This window comes from Loxodonta africana, chromosome 1 (assembly GCF_030014295.1).
Source record: "Loxodonta africana isolate mLoxAfr1 chromosome 1, mLoxAfr1.hap2, whole genome shotgun sequence".
Classification (NCBI taxonomy): domain Eukaryota; kingdom Metazoa; phylum Chordata; class Mammalia; order Proboscidea; family Elephantidae; genus Loxodonta; species Loxodonta africana.
Genome location: NC_087342.1, coordinates 133,483,012 through 133,500,526, shown reverse-complemented (window position 1 = coordinate 133,500,526; position 17,515 = coordinate 133,483,012). Strand labels below are relative to the sequence as shown.

At 36.5% G+C, this 17,515-nt stretch overlaps 1 protein-coding gene across 3 annotated transcripts in view; it reads right to left on the bottom strand.

Moving 5' to 3' along the window:
- RIMS1 (regulating synaptic membrane exocytosis 1) overlaps positions 1-17,515 on the bottom strand; it is a 475,999-nt gene that overhangs the window by 258,067 nt on the left and 200,417 nt on the right. For 2 of the 3 annotated variants that reach the window (XM_003404398.3, XM_064287943.1), the window contains one exon: positions 897-1,110. In XM_003404398.3, the coding sequence (XP_003404446.2) occupies positions 897-1,110 (214 nt within the window). The remainder of the gene's footprint in view (positions 1-896; positions 1,111-17,515) is intronic. The other variant, XM_064287937.1, reaches the window with a different exon arrangement.

Genomic DNA, 17,515 nt, shown 5'->3' with positions numbered 1-17,515 from the left:
TATACATGATTAGATAATATGAGAAATTCTTTAAAGAAACATTGGGAATTCTTCTGGTGTATGATAATCTTAACTTCCATACTGCATTGTAGACCAGAGTACAACACTAAAATGTATTCTAAACTAAATATTTATTAAAATTAGTCTAATATTTCATGAATAATAATGTTGGATCCTACTACAGTAAATCTTAATGCCTCAAAAATTGCCATAGATTTAAAGCACTGGCATAATAGCGATAATTTTTCAGGTGAGAGTACACCTCATAGACAAGAAAATGAGAAGTGCAAAAAAAGAAAAAAGAAAGAAATCCCAGTATGTGTGTATTTTGACGTACTCTTTAAATATTCAAATAATTGCCATGAAATAAGCTTACCACTATAGTTCTTTAACATAATATCAAATATGAAACTAGTCATCAAAAAGGCTAATTGTTGCTTTATATATTATCCGGAATTAAATCTAACACCACACAGTTTACTCTGCATTTTACTTTCATTCAATCTGAAACTAATGTTGCAAAAACTAAAAGTTCTTTTTTTTTTTTTTTGCAAGAATTGGTCATGGCAATTTTCAAAAGTGTTATAATTCATGATTCTAAATTCACATTTGCTACATTCTTCAGGCAATGAAGTGAATTTATTCCCACAGGTAATCTACTGTTGGTTCTGAAAGGGAATCATTTAATGAAAATATACATTTATGAATTATTTTCATCACTATGCCACCATCAGAGCCTTATGAAAAACAAAAAGGACAAAACGGAGGAAGAGCATATTAATTTGTATATTTATGTATGTGTCTTCTGGCTAACATGCGTGACTTTCCACGTTTGGGAGGCGTAATGATTTTACTTGCATTCACGGCGCCTCTTAGGTTATTCCAGAAACACTCACGTTGTTTGATCGCAGAGATACTCGGCCTCCGCAGCGAGCGCAGAACTTCGTGCGACAGTAGGAGCAGAGGTGGCCACACCCATCAGCAAACTTTGTTTTATGGCAGATTCCACAAGTCGGCGCATCGTCTTTGTGCTCGCCCTGGTAACGCCGCGCTTCTTCCCCTATTTTTCTCACTTGTTCCTTATAGCTTTCAAACTGTTGATGCAATCTCCTGGGCAAAAGAGAACATCACAGCAAACTAAGTAAATGATGGAAGACAAAAACACAAAAAACCAACAACTATTTTTCCTAACAGAATGTCAGTGTAGTTATTTGAAGGAAAGCAAACTGACAAAGCTATTTTCCCCACTAATCTTACCTCCAAAGGTAAGAAATGTACTAGGACGTTTCCATTAGTCTCAGCTTTGCTTACTAGTACCAGACGTATATAAGTAGACACTACATTATCACTGTTTGTTCTAAGCAGTGGAATTCAGGTATCCACACCATCTTCTGGTTCTTTTAGGCAGGTGGCTTTGAAAATACTTTGCTAGATAGAACTCAACACTTTGCAACAGGACTCCTGTGTATATAACTGAAACAAAGGTTACACAAAATATATAGCCTAATTAGATGATGTACTCTGATATTTACTAGTCTATCCTATTTTAACTTTAATGCTGAATACAATTCAGAAAAGTTTGTCGCCATATATTAATTTTATGAGCCGTTATTTGAGCGTGATACATGTTTTGAAAAAGATTGTTTTAACTATATTGTTAGGCAAATTTCCTTCCACAATACATTTCCCTTAGCATCCATTCCTGGAAACTGCTTATATATTTGGCATCCAGTATCTGATTATACAGTACACAGAAAGTTAGCTTATGCATTATGTTTGAGCTCAGTAGCCCTTCCATGTCACATTAAATGTTCTAAACCACATATTGAAAATATTAAGATTTCTATACATCCCAATTTTTCTTTGGTCTATCAGGCTATATATTTAAAGTTTGCTACCACTCTTTATTGAGTGATGGGGCAACCAAATCATTAATGTCCCATAAGAATGTGAACATTTAATATGGTTCGAGTCCCCTCCCAACCTCCGTTCAAATCCCTGTCTTGAATAGTGACAGACAGAAGCTGTCTGCTGTTCTGTATAGAACACTATGCCATCCAGTGAATCCTCCAGTGAAAGGATGTCTTGTTTTTGTAAATGAGAACTAAGAGAATTATCCTATGCCTAGCCGGTAGTCATTGGCTATTTTGCCAAGAGAAACTCCTGGGAAATGGCTTAAAGTTATCTGTGTATCTTAGCTGGTTTGCTAGATTTGAGTATTCCCTAGGGTACAGGGTAAACACACGCTATCATTAATTCAAAGAGTTTGCTTGATGCTCTCCATCTAAATTAACTGGGGAACTAGTATTCCCTGGAAACAAAATCAAATAAGTTAGGTCCAAGCACTGTGGTGTTTGAGGTTGGGGGATTTCATTCTATTTCCCTTTTAACATCAACAGCTCTCGAGCAGAACTTTAATGATTACTTTTAAAATTCTAAAATCTCCTGCTTTGCCAATTGACACTTTGTACATTTCATTTCCACAATTAAAGCAAGCACACGTGTACTAGCACATAAAGTAGTTTAGGGTTTCAAGCCCTTCCCAATTTAAAGACTGGTTAATTTCATTTCGTAGAAGGGTGTATGTGATATTTTATTTCATTAATGCAAGAATATCTGGTGAATTTATTAAAGAGTTATTTGGTACATTAATTTTCTTACAGTTAAATACTAGGTTGGTAGAAAGTAACTACAGATATCAGTTATTATAAAAGTTACTCACAAAATAACATTGGAAATCTTATAACTTGTATTAAAGGAAATGATTTTTTAAAGGGATGGAAGAAATATCTCCAATCAAAGAAACAAATCAACTCTAAGAGAGAGCGCATGAATACATCTTTATTATGGGAATTACTAAATTAAATCTATTTAAAATGTGAGAAGGAGACAGCTAGGCTAGAAAACTAGTTTCCTTGTGATCTTATTCTGTAACGAAGAACATGATTTAATATGGGCATTGACAAACCTTTTAGATAAAGGGCCAGAATGTAAATATTTTAGACTTTTGCAACTATTCAACTCTGCCCTTGTAGGTTGAAAGCAGCCAGAGGCAATATAGAAATGAATGAGCATGGCTGTGCTCCAATAAAGCTTTATTTACGAAATAGCTGGATTTGGCTCATGGACCAGTTTGCCAACTCCTGACTTAGTAAATGCTTTATGCTAAGATAAAACGGTGTGAAAACCAAAACTTGTTTTCTTTTTTTTTAATTCAAACTTAGAAAATTTTTACCTATCCTACAGGCCTCAATCAAAATGGCATCTATTTCAGGAAACATTTGTACAACATATATGTGCAAAACATTGACTATTAAGGTGACTCTTTACTACAATCTCATAGCACTTCACTTGGTCACCCATAGGCCACTTAGTATCTTCTTCACCATATAGCCTTATTTTTGTACAGGGTAATTAGTATTAGAAATCCACAGCTCAAGCGAAAATAGTCAAAACACATACCTCCTTAGTAGTAGCCACTATGTAGCTGCTGAGTGGAAAAGTCCCATATATAAATATATATATTTTCTAGTCCATACTGACAAAACACAAAAACTAAATTTTAAACAAGTTTATACAGGGGCTAAATATCCTGAAAAATCCTACTGCCACAAAGCACGGAAAGTGGATAAAATATTTAAAAGAATAACTTTTAATGCATGTAAAATCCTCAAAAGGTCAAAGATGAAATAAAAGCAGCGATTCAGAGAGGTTACATAGTTCTGAAGTAGCCAGCTGCCCTTGGGAAATCTGCTGAGGTTCTGTTGCCAAGTATTTCAGTTTTAACTCTTGTAAAAGTGACTGAAAATAAACATTTTAGTCAGGTAGCAACCAAAAAGAATTAAAATGTATCATATAATATCTTGGAACTGTCATCCATTCCTGGTGGAGTTGAAAAATGGTACAGCTGCTGTGGAAACAGTCTGGTAGTTTCTCAAAAAGTTAAACATAGAATCACCATGTAATCCAGAAATTTCACTTCTAGGTGTATATCCAAAAGAACTGAAAGCAGGAATGCAGACACTTGTACACTTATGTTCCTTGAGCATTATTCCCAATAGCCAAAGGCAGAAATAACACAAGTGTCCATCAACAGGTGAACAGATACAAACAAAATGTTTTACATCCATACAGTGGAATGTTATTCAGTCACAAAGAGCAATGAAGTCCTGATGTATGCTACAACATGGATGAACCTCGGAAAAATTATGCTAAGTGAAATAAGTCAGTCACAAAAGGACAAATATTGTATGATCCCATACATATGAAATATCTAGAATAGGCAGGTGTATAGAGGCAAATGTTTATTAGCACTAGATAACTAAACAGACACATTACATATAAACTCACAGATATATTTTAATACATATATACATACACAAAAAATATACAAGTCATAAAATTTACTTCAATGATAAAGAGGAGTTGGACAACATTGATATTGTGTCAGTTGTGGTTATAGCTCCACTTGTGGAAGGTTCTGGATCACATGGATCATCCCTGGGAATGGCATCCCTAGTCAAAAAATTAGTGAGAGCTGTCTGTATGGTCCTTTTCTTTTTATCTTTATATATTTTATGGTAACATCTCGCTGCTTCCTGAATCTGCTTGTCAGCTTTAGGAAAGCCATCGGCATTTGGGCCCATGTTTTCCAAGCAACTGAAGCCTCCAACTTAGTTTAGAAAACTAAATCTATATGGCAGTGTTTTGAACAGTAAATCATAAAATTGAACATCTGAGAGTGAATATCTGAGAATGATAACAGCAAATTACATGCTGAAACACTGTATGTAGTACATATTATTAATGATAAGATGTACTAAAAAAAATGGGACGGTTGCAAGTGCAATTCATCATAAATTAAATATATCATAAGTCGGGGACTACCTGTATATATATTTGCTACAATGAAAAAAAAAAAAAGAATTGAAAAAGAGAAATAAATAAACATGGATAAAGCAGGGCAATTAGAAACTATGAGCATGGGATGGTGGAAACGATCCAACACATCAGTAATCACAATAAAAGACAATCACGCTAGATTTAAAAAGTCCACTAATGAGGTTTAGAAGAGATATACGCAAAACATGAAGGCACTCAAAGTTTGAAATAAAAGGATGGAAAAAGGATATTCCAAGGAAAGACAACAACAGCAGTGATAACAAAAAGCAGGTATAGTGTTTAAGGCAAAAAACATTACTCTTTTAGGTTAAAGAGGGTAATCTACTATTAAAAATATTAATTTCATCAGGAATATATGACAGTTCGAAACTTGACTGCCTATAATAACAAATAATGCAAAAATTTATAAACTACTAAGCTAAATAGAGAAATTCATCTTCATAGTGGAATATTTTTAAACTCTTCTTTCTGTAATTGACAGACCAAATTGATCAAAAGTAAGTCATGGTAGTGAAGATTTGAACAACACAATTAACAAGTTTAAGCTAATGAACAACAACAAAAACCACAAAAACCAAACCCACTGCCGTCAAGTCAATTCTGACTCATAGCAACCCTATATTGGCCCTATAGCACAGAGTAAAAAAAAATGCCTCATTGAAACATACACCTGTTTCAAGAGGTAACATACGATCGGGAACCGATGGTACTGAAGGAAGAAGTCCAAGCTGCTCTGAAGGCAGTGGCGAAAAACAAGGCTCCAGGAATTGACAGCGTATCAACTGAGATGTTTCAACAAATGATGCAGCGCTGGAGGTGCTCACTCGTCTATGCCGAGAAATATGGAAGACAGCTTCCTGGCCAGCTGACTGGAAGGAAATCATATTTATGCCTATTCGCAGGAAAGGCGATCCAACCGAATGCAGAAGTTATGGAACAATATCATTAATATCACACACAAGCAAAATTTTGCTGAAGATTATCCAAAAGCAGCTGCGGCAGTATATCAATAGTGAACTGCCAGAAGTTCAGGCCAGATTCAGAAGAGGACATGGAACCAGGGATATCATTGCTGATGTCTGATGGATCTTGGCTGAAAACAGAGACTACCAGAAGGATGTTTACCTGTGTTTTATTGACTATGCAAAGGCATTCAACTGTGTGGATCATAACAAATTATGGATAACATTGCAAAGAATGGGAATTCCAGAATACTTAATTGTGCTCATGAGGAACCTTTACATAGACCAAGAGGCAGTTGTTCGGACAGAACAAGGGGATACTGATTGGTTTAAAGTCAGGAAAGGTGTGCGTCAGGGTTGTATTCTTTCACCATACCTATTCAATCTGTATGCTGAGCAAATAACCCAAGAAGCTGGACTATATGAAGAAGAACAGGGCATCAGGATTGGAAGAAGACTCATTAACAACCTGTGTTATGCTGATGACACAACCTTGCTTGCTGAAAGTGAAGAGGACTTGAAGCACTTACTAATGAAGATCAAAGACCACAGCCTTCAGTATGGATTGCACCCCAACATAAAGAAAACAAAAATCCTCACGACTGGGCCAGTAACCAACATAACGATAAACAGAGAAAAGATTGAAGTTGTCAATGATTTCATTTTACTTGGATCCACAATCAACACCCATGGAAGCAGCAGTCAAGAAATCAAAAGACAGACTGCATTGGGCAAGTCTGCTATGAAGGACCTCTTTAGAGTGTTGAAAAGCAAAGATGTCATCTTGAAGACTAAGGTGCGCCTGACCCAAGCCATGGTATTTTCAATCACATCACATGCATGTGAAAGCTGGACAATGAATACAGAAGACGGAAGAAGAATTGACACCTTTGAATTGTGGTGTTGGCAAAGAATATTGACTATACCATGGACTGCCAAAACAATGAACAAGTTTGTCTTGGAAGAAGTACAACCAGAATGCCCCTTAGAAGCAAGGATGGCGAGACTGCGTCTTACATGCTTTGGACATGTTGTCAGGAGGAATCAATCCCTGGAGAAGGACATCATGCTTGGCAAAGTTACACGGTCAGCGGAAAAGGGGATGACCCTCAATGAGGTGGATTGACACAGTGGCTGCAACAATCAGTTCAGGCATAACAAAGATTATAAGAATGGCGCAGGACCAGGCAGCGTTTCGTTCTGTTGTGCATAGGGTCACTATGAGTTGGAACCGACTCAACAGAATCTAACAACAACAAATATATATATATAAATGTATATATATAAACTACTGCACTCAACAACAGGAAAATACATATTTTTTACGCAGACACGAAACTTTCCCAAAACTCCATACCTCAAAAATATTGGAAATGTTTATACTACTGGTTTCTTTTTTTTAGACATCCCAGAAGGGAGAAGGATGAGAGAAGAAAGATCAGACTCTTAGCCCAAAACTCTCTTACAACTTCAAATCTCTTTCTTCACGGCCTTCTTCCTCTACCTACATTATTATGTTGTTGTTAGCTGCCATCCAGTTGGCCCCTGACTAATGGGGATCCCATGCACAACTGAACAAAATGCTGCCCAGCCCTGTGCCATCCCCATGATCAGTTGCAGACTGGACAGTTGTGATCCACAGGGTTTTCATTGGCTGATATTTAGAAGTAGTTCACAGGCCTTTCTTCCTAGTTAGTCTTAGTCTGGAAGCTCTGCTGAAACTAACTCAGCGTCATAGCAACATGCAAGCCTCCAATGACAGAGGGGTGGTGGCTGCACATACAGAGCATTGGCTGGAAATCGAACCTCCATCTCCTGCATGAAAGACAAGAATTCTAACTGGAATCACCACTGCCCGCCTACCTACTTATAACCAGTAACCAACTGCCGTGGAGTTGCTTACAACTCATGGTGACCCCATGTGTGTCAGAGTAGAACTGTGTTCCATAGGATTTTCAAAGGCTGATTTTTCGGAAGTAGATTGCCAGGGCTTTCTTTTGAGGTGCCTCTGGGTGAACTCAAATCTCCAACTTCTTGGTTAGCAGCTGAGTGTGTTAACCCTTTGCACCACCCAGACTCCTACTACATGTACTATTTCCTTATTCTGCACTGAAAAATAAAGTCCGACCCAGGGCCCTACCAACCTCTACAATTTATTTCATACTCTGCTGCTTCTTTTTGCCAGAAGATATTATAAGAGGAAGAAAGGCAAAAGTAGGCAGGGAGTGAGGAAGGAAGGGAGGCTGGGAGGGAGGGAGGGAAGGAGGTAGGAAAGATGGAAAGAGGGAGGGAGGGAGGGAGGAAGAAAGATTGAAGGAAGAATATCCATTACTCCCACTTCCTCTAAATCCACCTATTCCGTAACCTTCTACTAAACTGCTCTCTTAAAACCAACCTTAATGCCCTTCCCTCAATTCATATTCCCTTTGCGTTACTCTGATATCTCACACTGTCAGGATGCTGTCCTCATAATAAAATATGCCTTCAGAATCAGGATACTAGTAGTGAAACCGAAAACTGCATATTTATTTTTTGTATCCAATGCTTTAAGGCTTTAATCCATCCATACCAAATATGTGACAAGGTTCCATCATGAATAATAAACGGAAATACATATTTTATTACATATTACAGTAAATGTGGGACAGTAAATGTAAAATCTTTTTGTCAAATTTATTTGTATGCTTCAATTCTAGAATTAACAGTGTATACTTACGATTAGCAAATTTGACAAAATAAATAATCACAAATCTCAGACTTAAATTATCTACATGGAAAATGGAGAAAGCTATAAAATATGCAAAGCCACTGGAGCCCCAGTGGCATAGTGGTCAACAATTTGAATCCAGCAGCCACTCCTTGGAAACCCTATGGGACAATCCTACTCTGTCCTATAGGATTGCTATGAGTCGGAATGGACTGGATGGCAATGTTTTTTTTTTTTTAAGTCAAAAGAAAAGCATTGATATTGAAACCTAGGTTTTCTCCCTGCATGTGATTTTTTTCCTATTGTTTTACTATGTAATAATTATTCCCAGTAACCCAGTGCTGTCCAGTCGATTCCGATTCACAGCAACCCTATAGGACAGAGTAGAACTGCCCCATAGAGTTTCCAAGGAGTGCCTGGCGGATTCGAACTGCCTTTTGGTTAGCAGCTGTAGCACTTAACCACTACGCCACCAGGGTTTCCGTATGTAATAATTATTACTTTATTTTAATAACTGTGCATCCAATTCATCATGAAACTCCAAGACTCCAGCTGTAAATAAGTCACTTGGGTGATTAATAGTACATATTTTGAAGGAAATAAAGATGAATGCCCAAAAAACCAATGATCATCCTGTAAATTTCTAAAACACTAAATATCATCAACTAAATGAAAAAATACTTTAAGCAAGCAATTATTAATGATATTCATATCAATTTATAAGTATTTGTCAATCACGTACTATAAATAAAGCACATAGCAAAATGTGGAAAGCAGAGAAATCTTTGTAATTAGCCCAGTACCTCGCTTAGTTGTATTTTGTGTTTTCCTTCCCCCATCCCTAAAGTGGCTGGAAGCTCAAAGAAGGTAATTCCACCTTTCTTCCTGACTTTCCTTTGTGAAGTCTATGTGGGTGGGAGCTGGTGCTTTGAAGCTTCAAAAGCCCAAGTGACAAGTTCTAAAGGAGAGCGAGGGCTTTCCTCAAGATAGAGAGGGTCAGAAACCAGGGTAGTTTGCATGGAACACCCCAAAGTGTAGGGTGGTTTGGAGATGTGTATATAACGGCAGGAGGGCCTGGGCACTGAAAATAGTAAGCATGGCCCATGCATCCCTCCCCAACCTTGACATAGAACACTCAGGAGGGCACCATCAAGGGCCCGGGAAGTTAGTAACATGGAGATTAAAGACAGAAGAGTTTTTCTGAGAATGTAGGACTGATTAAAAGCCTCCAAAAGACTGGGGATGTCAGAAAGACCCCTGATAATGACTGAAATATAATGTTTTGCTAGCCTGATAGGATGTAGGCTTGCATTTTTAAAAATTTTGACATTGCACCCTACTGTTGTAATTAAATTCACACCAACCTCGAGTATAAAGCACAATTCTCAACTTCCAGAAATGTACAGTTTTAGGAAGTAAGTTTTTGTAAACATAAATTAGCAGTGCAGGACGACATATACCAAGTGACAGGGAAGAGCAGCAAATGCTCAAAAATAAAACAAACTCATTGCCATCAAGTGGATTCCAACTTATAGTGACCCTATAGACAGAGCAGAACTGCCCCATGGGGTTTCCAAGGCTGTAAATCTTTATGGAAGCAAACTGCCACATCTTTCTCCCACAGAGCAGCTGGTGGGTTTGAACTGTAGATCTTTTGGTTAGCAGCTGAGTGTTTTAACTGCTGCGCCACTGGGCTTAAAAAAAAAATTGCCATGGAGTTGATTCCAACTCATAGCAACCTTACAGGACAGGGTAGAACTGCCCCATAGGGTTTCCAAAGAGTGCCTGGTGGATTCAAACTGCTGTCCTTTTGGTTAGCAGCTATAGCTCTTAACCACTACACCACCAGGGCTTCTCACCAACAGGATAACCAAAAAAACCAAACCCAGTGCTGTCAAGTCGATTCCGTTAGGAGGGGTAAAATTTCACTGCATTTCAGTGGTGACAAAAAGAAAAAAAAAGGGTTTTTTTTGTTGTTGTTGTTTTTACGATGCTTGGAAATACCGGTCTCTGTATCAGAGCTGAGTTGAAAGGACAGGACAGCAACTTAAGGTAAATCTCAGATTCATATAAAAGGCACACATACAATCTGAAAAAAGAAAACTTCTTCCTGTAGTCATTAGATACATAGCACATCTCGGAAACCTGTGATCAAGACCCTCAGTCTTAGCTTGGATTATTTCATCAGCTTTCTAACAAGGCTTCTGCCAAAGGGTTGCTTCATTCTAGTTCTATTTCATAATGCCTGACTGATCTTCCCGATAAACTGGACCAATAATGTAAATCCACTGCTAAAATATGATCTCCGAGATAGTCTAACTCCTCATCCTGGGGTCCAAGGGGATGCTTCCTCTGTTCCCACTTATCTATCATCTTTCACAACTTCTTCTCACACATTTTACACTACAGTGGCCTCAAACTTTCTAGCTAGTTTTGAGTACAACAGGATCTTTTAAATATCAATTCAACAAATATTTATTGAGCTCCAACTGTGTAACAGGCACCACTTGAGGTCCTGGGAGTACAAAGAGACAAACAGAAGAAGATGCTGAGTGTTGCTTATTTTATTACTTTATTTAAGGCTTTATATAAATATCAGAAAATAATCCTTTTCTTCTGTACAAGAGAATTATCTGTCCACATTAGAGATATTTTTCTTTTTGAAGCCTAATGTGATTTGATCACAAAATTAAGTAAAATACATCTTGATTTAACAAAACAACCTTACAGGCTCTATTTGGAAAATTAAAGAAGACATAATTTTCTATTACTGTTGACTAAATTAATAATTTTCTTTGTTGGTGTGAAGAACAATTAGTCTTGGTTAAAATATGTCAACTGTATTTTTGCAAAGTTTTCATATTACATCACACATACATTCATATTTTAATACAAGTTATTTACAGATGTTTGGCATATAGTATTTTTCAAAAGGTACGGATAGCAATTTATTGAAATCACTTTTGCAGCAGTATATTTTCCTTTCAGTCTTGAACCCTGACCAAGTATTATTTAAAGTTTTACTTACCAGTAATTTGTTATTCTAAATCTACTCATGATAATTTTTCACTTACGACTGAGCTGTAGGGATGTAATACGCTGTTCTGTATATGAGCATGTTTGCTCTCTCTTCAAGGGAGTTTGGACTGTTTTACATTTCACCTCTGCTGTCTACTTCAGCCTTTGTGAATAATTCCTAAAATTTAAGAAATCTAGTTGTACATTGGGTAGTTGTACAAGCTTGAAATCAAGCCTCTCACTTCTTTGTCAGAGCCTGGGATTAGTCACTTGGGCATCATTTAATCTCCATTTTCAGAGGAAGGACTCCAAAACCCAGTGTTAAATGGAAATATTTTTTTAAAATACAGGCAAAAAAGGGACCATGAACATCATCAAGTACAATTTTTCTCATTTATAAATGAGAAAATGTAGGCTCCTGCTATTAGATAAGGTCATAAAACTGGTTTGTGATAGCCTGGATAACCTTCTATTTCCAACTTTCTGCTACATTATCCTACTGTCGGAATATTTGTTTGGATTATAGCTGAAGAACTGGAAAGCTACTGCTTTGTGAGGGTTGTTTCGTTGGTGCTCTCAATCTTATTATGCAGCAGGATTATTAAGGGGCATGCTAAAATGCAGATTCTGAGACTAACCATCAGTGCATCTGATTTGATAGGTCTAGGATAAATTCCAGGAATCTGCCTTTTTTAGTAGCCAATCCAGGTGATTCTGGTGCAAATTTATCAGGCGACCACAGTGTGGTTTATATATGTTATTCATAATTCTTAGGTTTTTAAAAGGCGTGTTTCTATTTTTAAAAAATCACCTAGTGAAAAATTTCAATTTTATGTTATATACTTTAACCTGAAATCCATCACATTATTTAAAACTTACTGCTTCATATGCCAATGTTCATCACAGCATGATTCACAATAGCCAAAAGATGGGAACAACCCAAGTGTCCACCAACAGATGAATGGATAAACAGAACGTGATATATGGGTAAAATGGATTATTCAGCTATAAAGGGAAATGAAGTTCTGATACATGCCACAACACAGATGAGCCTGGAACACAGTAAAGACTGTAGGCTGAGTAAAATAAGTCAGACACAAGAAGAGAAATACTGTATCATCCCACTTACATGAAATATCTAAAATTAGGCAAATGTATAGAGACAAAAGTAAACTAGTGGCATCCAGGGGCCGGGGTGATGGGAAATGCGGAGTTATTGCTTAATGAGCTTCTGTTTGGGATGATGAGAAAGCGCTAGTGATGGCTGTAGAACACGGTGAATATAACTGATGTCACTGAATTGTACACTTAAAAATGTTTAAAAATGGAAAATTTTCTTATATATATTTAACACAATAAATTTTTTAAACCTACAGTTTTAGAAATTAAAGATGTGGACATATTAATATTCCTAAGTTTTTTAAATGACCATAGTGGTTTGTACAAAACTTAAATTACATAGTTTGAGAGGTACTGCTCTAAACATTTCAGTTGTTCATAAATTCACCCGAGGTGTTAATTTTTCTAAGTTTCTACAGTTCAAAATATTTTTCAGTTTGTATCTAAAATGTATACGCTTATTAGCTTAAAATGAGTATATTTTTACTTGATTGCAAGTATCCAGCAGATGGCACTAAAGATTTTATTTTTACATCTAGTTCTTTCATGGTTATTTAAATTATTTTTCTTTAAAACATCTAATGTGTTAAAGAGAATTAGTACATTCAGCAGGGGATGTAACTTATTAGAAAAATGTGTTTTCAGAGGTGGCTGAGAAAGAACAAAAGAGAAATTTTAAAATGTTGCAATTTCTGCTCTTTTGTGGAGGACCCTCATTCTACTTTTTTTTCTTTTAAGGGTTTTGTTGTATATTTTTCTGTTTTTTTTTTTTTTTTTTTGTCCTCCATTTAGCACTGTTAAAAAAATGTAGCTCATCCAATCAGCATCCCACAGTGTTTTGAAAGCATGGAGAGATGACACTTAGGAAAAATAAGAGCATAGCTGATGATTAGCTATTAGTGTTTTATTGCCTGTTACTTCAGTCAAGCATTTATTTTTAATTCAGTTTTCCATTTACCATAGGAGGCCACTCCTGAGTAAGCATTAAATGAAGACATTTCAGGACACAGAGGTCCGCTATCACACAATGAAACGTTTGCTCCACTTCATCTCTCAAGATCTCAAGAAACACCTTCGCTTTGCTCCTGAATCCCGTGAGGCACTGCATGTATAGAAGCTTTGTATGCTGGGTCCTGCAAACAGTATTTCTAGGTTTTGAAACAACACCATTGCTTTCTAATATTGGAGATAAATCAGAACTCTAAAACTGAAAATCTGGCACAGGAAGAAGTGGTTTTATTATTCTGACCAACAGGTTACCTCTTTCTGAGCACAGCTCAAGAGAAGAAAATGAAAAGATGAGAAAACAGCAAATAGGATATTAACTAGGAATGAAAATTTTTAAAGGAATGAAGTTAATTTTTAGGAAAATAACAGATTATGCTGGTTCCATCAAAATAACTATGTAATCGATAAATACTAAATAAGGTCTAATTACACTCCATATGAACTTTTCCCAAATGTTATTTGATTATGTTAATCTATTTTTATCTAACATGTACAGGGCTAACTAACGCCATGTGTTGGCAGTTTAGAAGACGGTGGTACCTACACATGACCAAGCAAAAGCATTAACTATCCAATTCATGTCTGCATCTTCTGGAATGCACAACACACTGTAAAACTTGCTTTTGATACATTCTTTACTATTTCCACCAGACTTGCTATGTTATATTACTATACTGTTGTTGTTCTTAGGTGCTATCGAGTCAGTTTTGACTCATAGTGACCCTATGTACAAGAGAACAAAACAGTGCCCAATCCTGCACCTTCATCATAATCGCTGCTATCTTTGAGCCCATTGTTGCAGACACTGTGTTAATTCATCTCAGTGAGGGTCTTCCTCTTTTTCACTGACCCTCTATTATATACTATATTACTCTAAGGAGGGACAAAAAATAAAACTGCACTCTGCAAATGGACACTTTTTGGAAGGGATTAAGTACAAAAGTTTAGGTACAAGTGTGGAGCCAGCCTGCTCAGAATCAAATCTAGCTCTGTTTCTTAACTTCATGACAGTGGGGGAAACTATTTAAATTCTGTCTCCTTTGGTTTCCTTATTTACAAACTGGTGATATCAACAGAAAACTCACAGGATTGTTGGGAGGGTTAATTGAGATAATGTAAAGTGCTTAGCACATGCTAAGTGCTATGCATAAAAAAAAAATGCATAGACATAGATAATATATGAGGGAAGAGAGCACTTTGCTTTTAAGTTTCTGAGTCCATTTAGCTGATAACTTTGGGGAACAGCTATGACTAGCAGGATTTCCTGGCATATGCTATCAGTTTGAGTGCCTTAGATGATCTATCAATAGACAGGGATAAGGGGCAAAAAGGTCATCTTGTAAAATGAAAGTCATAGAGAAAGATGAGCCCACAGGTGTAATTTGTTTTGTGGTAAGTTTAGGAGTTAAAACCACTGGCAGCCCACATGATTTTGTCTGAATTTTTTTTCAGCATTTTTTTTTATGGTCACTGCTCATTCACAACAAATAGACAAAACCACAGGAGATTCTAAAACCTAACATTTTAAAAATAAGAGTATGGTCATCAGGTTATTTTGAACTAAGAAATGTGGATTGCCCAAATCACAAGTAATCTCAATGTCTGAAATAGCAGATAAATTAATGATATATAAAAAACTTCTAACATGTCAAAGAGATGATTCCTGTCCCTTTCAATGGCTGGTAAGTGTAGGCACACTGAGTATATCCGTCTTACGAGTGATTTAACCAAGTTCTGGTGCTTGCTCTTCTTTTGGATGTTAAAATATGATCTGGGATGAGGTGGCTACAGAAGACCCTTCAATTTTATTTGGACAAAGAATCACTCCCTTAAATTTGTAGTATTTGACCAGAATAATTCCTTTAAAACGTCAACAGTCCAATAAAGCTCTTAAAGCTGCTTTGATTCCGAAAAATCACAGAGCCATAAAGGGTAAATGAAATTGCAGAGTCCCCTGACTTACAGAATGCCTAATGAGCCTGCCTCCATGGACTAATTCTTCTGTTGGCCAAGTCAGCGCTTACTTTTTCCAGTTACGGGGCTGTTTGGTGTCTTGGTTGGTCAGAGGTTTTCTATCACCCAATACTCCTTAGAGAGGGCATATGAAGAAGTAAAAACCCTACTCTGGGTGTACAAGGGAAATTTATTATTATCTGCTTCTTTGGGCCCAGGAAGTGGGTACACAAGCATCTTTCTGGTTTTGGATTTAATCCATGTATATGCCAATACTTGGAAAGACAGGAGAGCTCAGTGGTTCTAGGGCTAAACTTCCTGGGTTCAAATCTTTCCTGGGCTCTTCCTCTTAGTACCTATGTGGCCTGGTAAGTCATTTAACCCTCTAACACTTCATTTTTTTTAAATGGAAATTATAATGCCTAACTACTTATGGAGTTGTGAGTATAAAAATAGCTAATATGTACAAGGCATTTAGTAAAGTACCAGACAATTAGTGAATACTCAATAAAATACTAGCTATTTTTAAGATGGACATAGAAAACAGTAGACCAAAATCAGATAAAGCATCTGTTTTTGTCCTGTGACACCTAACATTATTCAATGATTGCAATATGTAAGTAGGATATAGAACTAAGAAATAAAGTGTCAAGGCTGACTCCACGTATTTTTTAAAACGCACCATCAAATATCTTAAATCTAAAGCCTAGGTTGAATATCTGGGCAATAAGAAATGTATTCCAAAAAGCCTTCCTCCTTTTCATCATTTTTTAAAAGCAGAGAAATGCAAGCTTCCTGGATTTTTCTTGCACAGTATACAGAATTAGTCAGCCATCATTAGGTACAGTTTTTTCTAAGTCATTCTGAAGTGCATTTCAAGACAAGTGACAAGATGTAATTTCCTTCCCATTATATTTGCTAATGGTGACATCTGTTTTCATCCTTTAATTAAAATACACTGTTAATATGCATTTATGACTTAACTATCAACTAAATAATGTAACAGGTGTTGTAAATAACTTAAGTTCTTTGACACTCATGAAAGGATATCATATGGCAAATCATTCAAACTTTATTACTAACGTAGAAGCTAAATTTCCAGAGAGCAGCATAAGAATTTGTAACTTACACAAATGTATACATACTTCTGTATCTGTCCCAGAAGACCAGAACCCCTACCACTATTTAATCAGCTCTAGACAACCTCTTCTACCCTCCCCAGCCCGGAAACAATCAAGTCTATTTTTAAAACTTACATCGTATTTTATATTTAGACACTAAAAATGTGTCATAATCAGCTTTCACTAATCACAGTGCACACAAAACTAGAAATAGCCTATTTTACCTTTCATAATATTGCATCACCTAGGAAAAGCTTTGAATAACATCGAGGTACTTTGAATTTGAATGGCATTTAATTTAATACAATATGCTAGAACCCTGGACAGAAAATCATGCAGTTTTTGTCACTATAATAAAAAACATCAAATTAAGCACGTTTTAATTCCAGCTCAACAATTTGAAGCATTTGGTCAAAAAAGAAACACTTTGCTATACTTCACTTACGCGCAACATTCTATTTTATATATTCTTTTGTTATGTCCCTTAAGTCCTCGATTAACCTCCGTTAGATCATCTTAACCTTAAAACTTGGGTCTTGTCCTCCCTTACGCAACTCAGTAACTCCTGCATCAATCAGTTCCAGAGAACAGGCAATCAAATCAGTCGATATTTATTGAGTCTAATTGAACTAGAAGCTATTTTATGCAGTGGTCCAGGAAATTCACCATGTCAGTCCTAAAGTGAAACCTACTTCTCTCCCTTCTCTTTAAGTTTCATTGCCTTT